This window comes from Scyliorhinus torazame, chromosome 6 (genome assembly GCF_047496885.1).
Source record: "Scyliorhinus torazame isolate Kashiwa2021f chromosome 6, sScyTor2.1, whole genome shotgun sequence".
Classification (NCBI taxonomy): Eukaryota; Metazoa; Chordata; class Chondrichthyes; order Carcharhiniformes; family Scyliorhinidae; genus Scyliorhinus; species Scyliorhinus torazame.
In genome coordinates this window covers 293,393,503-293,405,804 of record NC_092712.1, presented here as the reverse complement: position 1 = coordinate 293,405,804, position 12,302 = coordinate 293,393,503, and the positions used below count along the sequence as shown (strand labels likewise).

The following is a 12,302-nucleotide window of genomic DNA, read 5'->3' as shown; positions in this document are numbered from 1 at the left end:
CAAATGCAAGCATTTCTGTACTGGGAATGATTGCAGATGCACAAGAAAATTTAATCAGACGCAATTAAGCATGAGGTTTGTGTTGGGGTTAAAGGAAATACTTAATAGCATCAGTCGGCATGGTAATATTGACCTCAAGGGTGTCCTCTTCAGAGTAATAAATGCAGGTAAAACAAAGACTCTGATTTTTGCTGACCAAGGCTTGCCACACAGTAACATTTTTTAAGAGTCCGTACAATTTTCTTTACTTTATTAAAAGGAGATTAAAGGCAGATTAAACTATGCAGCAAGATTTTTTAAATATCATGGGAAGTTAGGACAATTGAGGTAAACTGAAAGGCTGTGAATTCGCACTGCAATACCATATACAGTTTAAATACCGTCACAGATACACGCATCACACAAAATGCTGACAACTTAGGATTTAAACATATGGGCATTCACTGTTTCTGCCTGTTAGTGCTGGGTTATAAAAATTCTAGCTCATCTATGTAACATGTCATCTCATGAGCACCCTGCTCATGTACAATTTACATCATGCAAATACTACACAGGGCGTTGAGAAAGAGGACTCAACATACATTGAAGCTGAACATTACTATTGTTTTGATAACTGGTATTAGGGTGGCATGGTGGTTAACACTGTTGCTTCACAGCACCAGGGATCTGGGTTTGATTCCCGCCTTGGGCCACTGTCTGTGCGGAGTCTGCACGTTCTTCCTGTGTCTGCGTGGGGTTCCTCCGAGTGCCTCAGTTTCCTCCCACAAGTCCTGAAGGATGTGTTTGTTAGAGGAATTGGACATTCTGAATTCTCCCTCAGTGTACCCGAACAGGCACCGTAGAGTGGCAACTAGGGGATTTTCACAGTAATTTCATTGCAGTGTTAATGTAAGCCCACTTGTGACACTAATAAAGATTATCTCTGAACATGACAGGCGAAAATTATAACCTATATTTCGGCACACATTTTCCATCTGTCAACAAATAAAACTTGACCAGCATGACAATGATCACTTAGTGCAGAACCTTCTTTTTCTTCAATGTGCTCCTCTGAGGATGGAGGTGTACAGTTCTGGTAACTTAGCAAAGTAGCCATTTGTCATGTACAACCTCAGGCAGCCAGTATTGGAGGGATCAATGCCAAGAGTGGCCCTGACCACTAGTTCGTGCCAATTCCATACTGCTGGCATATACACACCTTTCCCCAACATTGAGAAAGACCTGCAGCCAAATAAGCAGTTGAAACTGCACAGCTATTTTTGTGCTGCTCTCCAAAGTTCTGAGATCTTTCCTCAATTGTAAAGAGGGGGGGGGATGTCAGAACATTCAAAATGGACAAAACTGATTCCATTTGAAGTGACTCTATGCAATTTGAGACACTCATCACATTTGTATTGAGGTTCTGGGACAACAGCGATATTTAAGCACAGGTCCACATTCTCAAAGAGTGCTGTTCTATTCTACACAGTTTTTTGGATGAACAGGAAAAGGCTTACGATTTCTGAAGGACTACAAAAAGTGAGGCCCTGGGTGCTGAATGCCTCTGCTTTATATCAGTGTGTGTTCAGCAGGAGTCTGATGAGCTTTTTGGCAATGGTGCACTGAACCACAACTTTTGTTCTGGGGCACACACACAAATACGTTAGTCAAGGAGCAATTGTTTTTCTTACATAGCTCACTGATTTTCACTTTCACCACCTCAACCTTAACATCTCCTTCTATGCCTACCCAAGTTAAATTTGTTCTTCAACTGACTATAGTTAAATAAGCTACATAAGTGGTTAAAGCAGTTTTGAATGAAATAAATAATGTGTAGTTGCATACAGCATTGTTAAATTAGGGAATTGAACCCGATGACTTGTGGCAAAAAAAAGACTTGGTGTCATTTGTGACATTTATGTTTGAATAATTAACAAGCAAACCATTCACGTTGTCATACTGACTGAGAAAACACTTCCTTCCAACTTGATAACCACATATGATAGTGGTAGTATTCAACAGACCTACAATTAATAACTGCCAGCTTTCAGATGTGTTAACATTGCACAGCTTGATTGGAGACATGGGCTAACATTACTTAAGAGTAATCCTATCCTGGCATTGCATCCTTTGAGAAAAACAAGGCAGAAGACCGATAACGTCCTGAAGGCTAGAATGACAAAAACTGGATTTCCCGCACCCGTCTCACTGTCGCTGCACTTGGTAGCATTGCATTAATTTCTTGTTAACTAATGATTCACGAGATATTAAAAGTATCTACTTTGGTTGAGACTTCTATTCCCAAAATTATATATATGCGTGCTAGAGACTTTCAAAACAAGGGCAAGATCATTAGCTTAATGCCCTTTTTGTAAAGTTGCACTATACTCATCCACTTTTTATCTCCTGAAAATTAGCACACAAGATCACATTTTTCACACATACTTCACACACATGATCATGTATTTCTTTTGTGGAAGGATGTGAGTGATAAGTTATTTTTCCTTCAAGCGAATAGCTAAAGATACTTTACATGATTAGAGAAAACTGTTCAGGTAACATGTGGCAAGCTTTTTGGGCTGCATACAAGAACAACATTTTCACTACCAAAACCCCTGTAAGTATACTTTTAGATATACACCTTAGATGAGGGCAACCTTATCAAACTTTCACTAATATTCTTTTATTAAGGCTATGATCATTTCCACTCATCACTGCAGGGTTTTGTGAATAGAATGCATGGAACACAAGTGAATCACAAAACCATACGCAACATCTTTTTGTTTTTTAAATAATTTTTATTAAAGGTTTTCATAAAATATCAATAACAAAATGAGAAAGAAAAAAGAACTCAACAGGGTTAAGTACAAAACACAATCTAAAAAAAAGCAACCCCCCAAACCCCCCCCCCCCCTGTACATAAATAATAAATTAACATTAACACCCCAACTTAACACAACAGGTGTATACACCCCCTCAGACCCTCCAGTGTAAATAACATAAGCAAAAATAAAGTTAACCCCCCCCCCCGCCCCCGAGCTGCTGCTGCCATTGACCAATGTCTATCGTTCTGCCAGAAAGTCTAAGAACGGTTGCCACTGCCTAAAGAACCCTTGTACCGACCCTCTCAAGGCGAATTTCACCCTCTCCAATTTAATGAACCCTGCCATATCGCTGATCCAGGATTCCACGCTTGGGGGCCTCGCATCTTTCCACTGAAGGGGAATCCTTCGCTGGGCTACCAGGGACGCAAAGGCCAGAATTCCGGCCTCCTGCACTCCCGGCTCCTCTGCCACCCCAAATATTGCGAGCCCCCAGCCCAGTTTGACCCTGGATCCTACCACCCTCGACACCGGCCTCACTACGCTCTTCCAAAATTCCTCCAGCGCTAGGCATGCCCAGAACATATGGGTGTGATTTGCTGGGCACCTTGACCACCGAACACACCTGTCCTCACCCCCAAAGAACCGGCTCATCCATGTCCCGGTCATGTGTGCCCTGTGCAGCACCTTAAACTGTATGAGGCTGAGCCTCGTGTACGAAGAGGAAGAGTTCACCCTCCCTAGGGCATCTGCCCACGTCCCCTCCTCGATCTCCTCCCCCAACTCCTCCTCCCACTTACCTTTCAACTCCACCACCGACGCCTCCTCCTCCTCCTGCATCACCTGGTAAGTTTCCGAGATCTCCCCCCCCCCCCACCGCGAGCACCCTGTCCTGTACTGTGTGTGGCAGTAGCCGCGGGAATTCCACCACCTGCCATCTGGCAAACGCCCTTACCTGTAAGTACCTGAAGGTGTTCCCCGGGGGGAGCCCGTACCTCTCCTCCAGCTCACCCAAGCTCGCGAACTTCCCATCCACAAACAGGTCCCCCAACCTTTGTATCCCTGTCCTGTGCCACCCCGAAAACCCTCCACCTATTCTTCCTGGGGCGAACCGGTGGTTCCCCCGTAATGGGGTCCACGCCGAGGCCCCAACTCCCCAACTCCCCCCCCCCCCCCCCATGCCACCTCCACTGCCCACAAATTTTGAGGGCCGCCACCACCACCACCGGGCTCGTGGTATACCTCCTTGGAGGGAGCGGCAGCGGCGCCGTTGCCAGCGCTCTCAGACTCGTACCCACACAGGATGCCGTCTCCAGCCTCTTCCATGCAGCCCCCTCCCCCTCCATCACCCACTTGCGCACCATTGTCGCATTGGCGGCCCAGTAGTACCCACAGAGGTTGGGCAGCGCCAGCCCCCCCTATCTCTACTCCGCTCCAGGAACACCCTTCTCACCCTCGGAGTCCCTCGCGCCCACACAAACCCCATTATACTCCTGTTAACCCGCCTGAAGCAAGCCTTCGGGATAAACACGGGGAGGCACTGGAACAGGAACAAAAACCTTGGGAGCACCGTCATTTGGATTGACTGCACCCTACCTGCCAAGGACCGCGGCAACGCGTCCCACCTCTTGAACTCCTCCTCCATTTGCTCCACCAGCCTTGTAAAGTTAAGCCTATGCAGGGCCCCCCTCAGCTCCTGGCCACCTGGACCCCCAAATATCTGAAGCTCCTCTCCGCCCTTTTTAGTGGGAGCTCGCCAATCCCCCTCTCCTGGTCCCCTAGTTGAACTACGAACAGCTCGCTCTTCCCCATATTGAGCTTGTACCCCGAAAAGTCCCCAAATTCCCTAAGGATCCTCATTACCTCTGGCATTCCTCCCACCGGGTCCGTCACATTCAGCAGGTCGTCCACATAAAGCGACACCCTATGCTTCTCCCCACCCCGCACCAACCCCTTCCAGTTCCTCGACTCTCTCAGTGCCATAGCCAGGGGTTCAATCGCCAGTGCGAAGAGCAGGGGGGACAGGGGACACCCCTGTCTCGTCCCTCGGTGCAACCGAAAGTACTTGGACCTCCTCCAATTTGTGGCCACACTCGCCATCGGGACCTCATACAACAGCCTAACCCACCTGACAAACCCCTCCCCAAACCTGAACCTCTTCAGCACCTCCCACAGGTACCCCCACTCTACCCTATCGAAGGCTTTCTCAGCGTCCATCGCCACCACTATCTCCGCCTCCCCCTCCCTCGCCGGCATCATGATAACGTTCAAAAGCCTCCGCACATTCGCATTCAACTGTCTCCCCTTCACAAACCCCGTCTGGTCTTCATGGATGATCTGCGGCACACAATCCTCAAGGCTAAGACCTTCGCCAGCACCTTGGCATCTACATTTAGCAAGGAAATCGGTCTGTAAGACCCACATTGCAGGGGATCCTTGTCCCACTTCAGGATCAAGGAGATCAGTGCCCGGGACATCGTCGGGGGTAAAGCCCCCCCTCCCTTGCCTCATTAAAGGTCCAAAGTAACAGCGGGCCCAACAGGTCCATATTTTTTTTATAGAACTCGACCGGGAAACCGTCCGGCCCCGGTGCCTTCCCCGCCTGCATGCTTCCTATCCCTTTGATCAGCTCCTCCAGCCCAATCGGGGCCCCCAGTCCCTCTTCCACCTTTGGAAACCTCAATTGGTCCAGGAAACGGCCCATCCCTCCCTCCTCCGGTGGGTGCTCGGGTCAGTACAATTCCTCGTAGAAGTCCCTGAAGACCCCATTGATGCCAACCCCACTCCACACCACGCTCCCTCCCCTGTCCTTAACTCCCCCGATCTCCCTAGCTGCGTCCCGCTTCCGAAGCTGATGCGCCAGCATCCGGCTTGCCTTTTCCCCATACTCGTAGACCGCCCCCTGGGCCTTCCTCCACTGCACCTCCGCCTTACTGGTGGTCACCAGGTCGAATTCGGCCTGGAAGCTGCGCCTCTTCCTCAACAATCCTTCCTCAGGCTCTTCCGCATACCTCCTGTCTACCCTCACCATCTCCCCCACCAGCCTCTCCCTCTCCCCCCGCTCCCTCCAATGCGGGGCGTGGTCCAAAATGGCTATTGCCGAATACTCTGTATCCTCTACTCTCGCTATCAGCGCCCTACTCAAAATGAAAAAGTCGATTCGAGAATAAGCCTTATGGATATGTGAGAAGAATGAAAATTCCCTAGCCCCCGGCCGTGCAAATCTCCAAGGGTCCACCCGTCCCATTTGGTCCATAAATCCCCTCAGCACTCTAGCCGCCGCCGGCTTCCTACCCGCCCTAGACCTGGAGCGATCCAGTGCTGGATCCAACACCGAGTTAAAGTCTCCCACCATTATCAGGCCCCCCACTTCCAAGTCTGAGATCCGATCCAACATACGCCGCATAAAACCCACATCGTCCCAGTTCGGAGCATACACATTGACCAGTACCACCCTCTCTCCCTGCAACTTACCACTTACCATTATGTACCTACCGCCATTATCTGCCACAATGCTCGACGCCTCGAATGACACCTTCTTTCCCACCAAGATCGCCATCCCTCGATTTTTGGCATCCAGCCCCGAGTGAAACACCTGACCTACCCACCCTTTCCTCAGTCTTACCTGTTCTGCCACCTTCAGGCGTGTCTCCTGGAGCATAACCACATCCGCCTTGAGCCCCTTCAGGTGTGCGAACACGCGGGCCCGCTTAACCGGCCCATTCAGTCCCCTTACATTCCAGGTTATCGACCGGATCAGGGGGCTACCCACCCCCCTCCCCCGCCGACCAGCCATGACCCCTCCTTGGCCAGCCACGAGCCCGCACCCGGCCCGTTCCCTAAAGCGGCATACCCCCGACTTGACCCCCCCCCCACTCGCTCCAGCTCCTCCTTGACCTTAGCAGCAGCAACTCGATTCCCCCCCCCGGCAAGGACCCATCCTAGCTGGATTACTCCCCCAATTGCACTTCCGCAAGTCAGCTGACTCCTGCTGACCCCGGCCACTCCCGCCTCCCCTTCGACTCCTCCCATTGTGTGGCACACCCTCCTCTCCCGCTCCCCATCCACAGGCTCTCCCCCTCCCCCCTCCGTTCTAAGCACGGGAAACAATCCTCGCTTCCCCGCCCCGGCCCCGCTCCCCCCCCCCAGTCTTCGGCGCGGGAAAAAAAGCCCACGCTCTCCACTTACCAGGCCCCGCCACCAACCAAAACAGTGCCCAACCCGCCCCATCCACTCGCCCCAACCCGAAAGAGAAAAACACAGAGAAAAAGAAACCCAAAACAATGCAAAGGCCCCCCCTCCACGAACCAAAATTAGGCATAACATATCCACCGCAGTCCCCAATCGTCCATCCCGACCCTCAGTCTGTGTCCAGCTTCTCGGCCTGAACAAAGGCCCACGCCTCCTCCGGAGACTCAAAATAATGGTGCCGGTCCTTGTAGGTAACCCACAGTCGCGCCGGCTGCATCATGCCAAACTTCACCCCCTTCCTGTGCAGCACCGCCTTCGCTCGATTGTACCCGGCCCTCCTCTTCGCCACCTCTGCACTCCAGTCCTGATATATCCGAACCTCCGCGTTCTTCCACCTGCTGCTCCTTTCCTTCTTGGCCCACTTGAGCACACACCCCCGATCGACGAACCGATGGAACCGCACCAGCACCGTCCGCGGAGGCTCGTTAGCCTTGGGCCTCCTCGCCAATACTCTATGGGCCCCTTCCAGCTCCAGGGGCCCCTGGAAGGACCCCGCTCCCATCAGCAAGTTCAACATGGTGACCACATAGGCCCCCACGTCCAGCCCCTCCAGCCCCTCCGGGAGGCCCAGAATCCGCAGATTCTTCCGCCTCGACCGATTCTTCATCTCCTCGAACCGCTCCTGCCATTTCTTGTGGAGCGCCTCGTGCGCCTCCACCTTTACCAGGCCTAAGATCTCGTCCTCATTGTCAGAGATCTTTTGTCGAGCCTCTCGGATCGCCACCCCCTGGGCCGGCTGTGTCTCCAGCAGCTTATCAATAGAAACCTTCATCGGCTCTAGCAGGTCCGTTTTAATCTCTCTGAGGCAGCGCTGGATACCCTCCTGTTGCTCCTCCGCCCACTGCCTCCACGCTGCCTGGTCTCCACCCGCCGCCATTTTGTCCTTCTTCCCTCCCTTCTTCGGGTCCACCACCACCTTTTTTGTCGCCCCGTTCCTAGTTAAAGCCATATACTGACGGGGAGCTGTTATTAACTCCTTCCCACACCGGGAAACGTCGAAAAAGTGCCGTTGGGAGCCCTGAAAAGAGCCCAAAAGTCAGTTTTTGCGGGAGCCGCCGAATGTGCGACTTAGCTCCGCATAGCCGCAACCGGAAGTCCCGTACGTAACATCTTATAAGACAGTCGTCTGCAGTTAGCTTGAGAAACAATGATGAACCCATATAGCTGAGCCTAGAGGTTCTGCAGAACCACGATTAGCTGATTAATGATTGGCTCTGGCTCTAGCCGTCAGAGGACATGACTAGAAAAGCTTCCACTCTTCAACTAAGGCAGGAAGTAAATGAGAGGGGACCTTAAAAAGGTAAAAAGGCATTGAGTGGAACAGAAAGCAGAACTTGACTGCAGAATAAGGGAACACAAATGTAAACTGGTAAAAGGCAATTACAGAATTGATACCTGGATGCATTTCTTCACAGAGAGTGAATAATACCTGGAATAGTCTTCTGGGTTGGTTAGAGGAGACAATATCTCTGGAATAATTCAAAAAGCAGTTAGATACAATGATTGGAATGGGGTGGGATGGTGGACGCATTGGAGAAGGGTAAAATGGAGGTGGAGAAAAAAGGAAGAAAAAAAGAGGAAAGTCAACAGCAGATTTTTACAAAAGGAAGAGCAACTGGATAAAATGGCCTCCCTCATCTGTAATTATTCTCATAATATAATTCTACAGTACCACAACAGAACGTGCAGAAAAAACAAATCCCCAAAAAACCGAGAAGGGTCTTGAGGTTATTGAAAAATAATCAATCCTTATGCACTGCAGGCACAAACTGAACCAAGGCTAATTTTAACTTAGCTTATACCTAGGTGATGCTGCTCGCGGTCGGAGTTACTGGAGATTGAGCTGAGATTTGAGGAAGGTCGGGAACCGACACGTTCTGTCTGAGCCTCATGCAAATCTTGCAGCAACTTGGTGGTCTCATCCAGATTTCTCTGGTTATCATCGTGATCAGGCTCCTTCTTCACTACATTCCCTAAAACGTGACAAATTTTCAATTAAGGTATGTCCTAGGTATCTTAGGAAACTGGACAAGTTTTTTTTTTTAAAAAGGGACAGGGTATGCAAAATGCTATTTGTAAAAGTTTTATTTTGTACTTTTAAAAAAAAAAAGTATTTTCTGGGGGCAAGGGATATCGTTTTCCATTTCAGTTACCCAGTCAACATTAAGGAACCTCAGGTCTCGTATAAGTAATGCTGCGTTTACTGTGGCCCAATAATCTACCTAACCACTGCAGAATGCCTCCCTGTCACACTGCCGTGACAGTTTTCAATTTCACATACTAATCGTCCTGTGGTCTAAGGATAAAGCTTGGAACCCAAATCCAGCAAAAACTGAATTGACAATAGATTATGTTTAAATGGGAAATTTGCCGACAAAAGAATCTTCCATCTCATCAGTCGTAGTTGGTTTTCAACCCAGAGCTGAAAGTGTGTGCTAACCTACTGGACTATCCAATTCCCCATTTATGGCATTATTTCAATAAGTGAATTTTGGCAGAAGAAGACTTGGATACAAGACTCCTGTTTGCTAATATTTGACAGCACTGGAGATTTCTTGCTAATTTTCTGAGGTATTTCAGGTAGATAATTGAAACCAAAATTCACTATAGGAAGTTACATACATAATTAAACAAGTAAAAATGATTTAAGCAATTGTCCTGCAGTGCTGTGATGCATGTTCATTCAGCTGCTCAAGATACGTGGATTCAAGAAAGGAAAGAACAAAGTTGAAACAAAAAATTAGCAAGAAAATCTCATCCAAGAGGATCGGAGAATATTTTAGATTGAACCGAACTCAGGAAGTCCCAGCAACATACAATTGAAAATGTGGCAGTGTTTGAAGCTGCCAATTCAGCAGTTCAGTATAAAACCAGGAAGAGGAAAATGGGAAAAACATTTGCATTTATATAGCACCTTTCACAATCTCAATGTCCCAAAGCGCTTTTAAAGGTGGAGTCACCGTTGCAACGTAGGAAACGCCGCAGCCAAGTTGCACACAGCAAACTCTCAACAACAGCAATGTGATAAAGCCAGATAATGTGTTTAATTATGTGGGTTAACAGAAGTTTCAACCAAAAAACCAAGGAAAATGCTCCTGCTCTTCTCGGAAATAATCATAGAATTTACAGTGCAGAAGGAGGCCATTCGGCCCATTGAGTCTGCACCGGCCCTTGGAAAGAGCACCCTACTTAAGACCACACCTCCACTCCATCCCTGCAATCCAATCCAACATTTTTGGACACCAAGGGCAATTTAGCATGGCCAATCCACCTAGCCTGCACAACTTTGGACTGTGGGAGGAAACAGGAGCACCCGGAGGAAATCCACGCAGACATGTGGAGAATGTGCAGACTCCGCACAGACAATTGCCCAAGCCGGGAAGACCTGAAAGAGCAGACAAAGCCTTAGATTAATGTCTTATCCAAAAGACATCACCTCCATCAGGGTTGTCAGTCTAGATTTTTGTGGTCAAGTGTCTGGAGATGGGACCTGAACCCACAGCTTTCGGATTCAGGGATGAGAGTGCTATCCACTGACCCACGGCAGAACTGAGCTACTGTCTTCAACTCAGTGTTAAGTCAATAAAAATACTGCACTGTTAGGTTTCCTTGGCACACAAAATTTTACATAAATATCGCTATATGTTAAAGGAACTAATATGCAAATCTGGAGGCTGGTTTAGCTCAGTTGGCTAGACAGCTGGTTCGTTATGCAGAGCGAGGCCAGCAGCACAGGTTCATTTCCCATACCGGCTGAGGTTATTCATGAAGGCCCCGCCTTCTCAATCCTGTCCCTCGCCTGAGGTGTGGTGATCCTCAGGTTAAACCATCACCAGTCAGCTCTCCCCCTCAAAAGGGGTCATCTGGGACCATGGCGACTTTACTGTTACCTAATATGCAAGTTGTCACAAAGTCATGCTTTTATTCCTTACCAAATCATTGAAGGCACAGATAGATTGCATACATTACTCTTCCCCCGTAGTCCTCTTCCTTCATTCTTTTGATCATGAGGTAACTTGGAGTGGTCAAGATAACAAGGAATAAAGTAGCTGCCAATTTCGAGGAACTTCCATCAATAATTTGCTTACAACATTTCCTGAGTATCTGAACAACTGCCATAGAGGCAGGGAAAGTTAGCAACTAGACATCCCAATAACACTCCAGATCCCAGATAAGCAATGTTAAAGGATAACAACTAGCAGCAATGTATTGAGCTTATGAAGTTAAAAGCACATCAAGATAAATCTACGAGTGAAGCAAAACCAGGCTGGTAACTTCACCTGGTCAATAGTGTTAGGAAATTACTTTTCCTGAAGAAAATATTTTAAATGGCATTTATTTCATCGTGTACAAGTGTCTGTGGGGATACAGGTAAGCCGATCCGTAGGAAGTCATTTAAAAAAGAACTGTGTTTCAAGCAGAACTTGCACTTACCGAGTGAGTTCAATAAAGAAATATCCAAGGAGACATCAGAATAAGACTTTACAGGCATGAAATCCAAGCCACTCCGATTGTCGCCTGCACTACCATTTGCCCCTCCAGCCTGTAGCAATTAATAAAGTACAAACTTTTAACCTATAAAACATAGATTGAGACCCGCTACAGGATAATAAATGTTAATTTTCATGGGTTATGATCAATTTACAATTCAGATCAGAGAAAATCTATCCAACAAATTATGCTAAGAGACATTTTGATTTCCTACTCAACACTAATCTGTAAAATTGTTGAAACATCTGCTAGTTCTGTGTTTCTGAGATCCATAATACAATCTCACTCTGATATGATGAACCAGGACACATCACCTTCTGACCAATAAGGACTATTGTATCACAGAATACTATAAAAGTATAATGACAAAGATGAAAAATGTCAGCCCCATACAGAGGGTGGAATTTAATCCAGGTGATGGAGGTCTCGCCTGCCAGCTGGAGAGCTGGCTAGAGCCATGTGTCACCTCCTTTGGGGAAGGCCACCATATACGTACCAATTAGGAACTTAAATGATCAGTAGCAGGTCTTTCCTGGGATCAAGGGCCCTGGGGGATCAGAAATCCCTCCCACCCCCTTCCAGAGCCATTAGCCTCCTCAGTGCTGTCAGCACCACCAGCAGGGAGGTGGGGAGGGATTTCTGCTGCTGGCAACGCACCAATGGCAGGCACGGTAGCACAATTGCTTCACAGCTCCAGGGTCCCAGGTTTGATTCCCGGCTTGGGTCACTGTCTGTGCGGAGTCTGCACGTCCTCCGTGT

The 12,302-nt window shown here is 48.3% G+C and overlaps 1 protein-coding gene across 7 annotated transcripts in view; it reads right to left on the bottom strand.

Moving 5' to 3' along the window:
* brd9 (bromodomain containing 9) overlaps positions 1-12,302 on the bottom strand; it is a 109,308-nt gene that overhangs the window by 9,250 nt on the left and 87,756 nt on the right. For 4 of the 7 annotated variants that reach the window (XM_072509850.1, XM_072509849.1, XM_072509851.1 and 1 more), the window contains exons 15-16: positions 11,487-11,595; positions 8,855-9,025 (exon numbers count right to left, since the gene is read on the bottom strand). In XM_072509850.1, the coding sequence (XP_072365951.1) occupies positions 8,855-9,025; positions 11,487-11,595 (280 nt within the window). Of the gene's footprint in view, positions 1-8,854; positions 9,026-10,984; positions 11,102-11,486; positions 11,596-12,302 lie in introns of all 7 variants that reach the window. The other 3 variants (XM_072509856.1, XM_072509853.1, XM_072509855.1) reach the window with 2 other exon arrangements.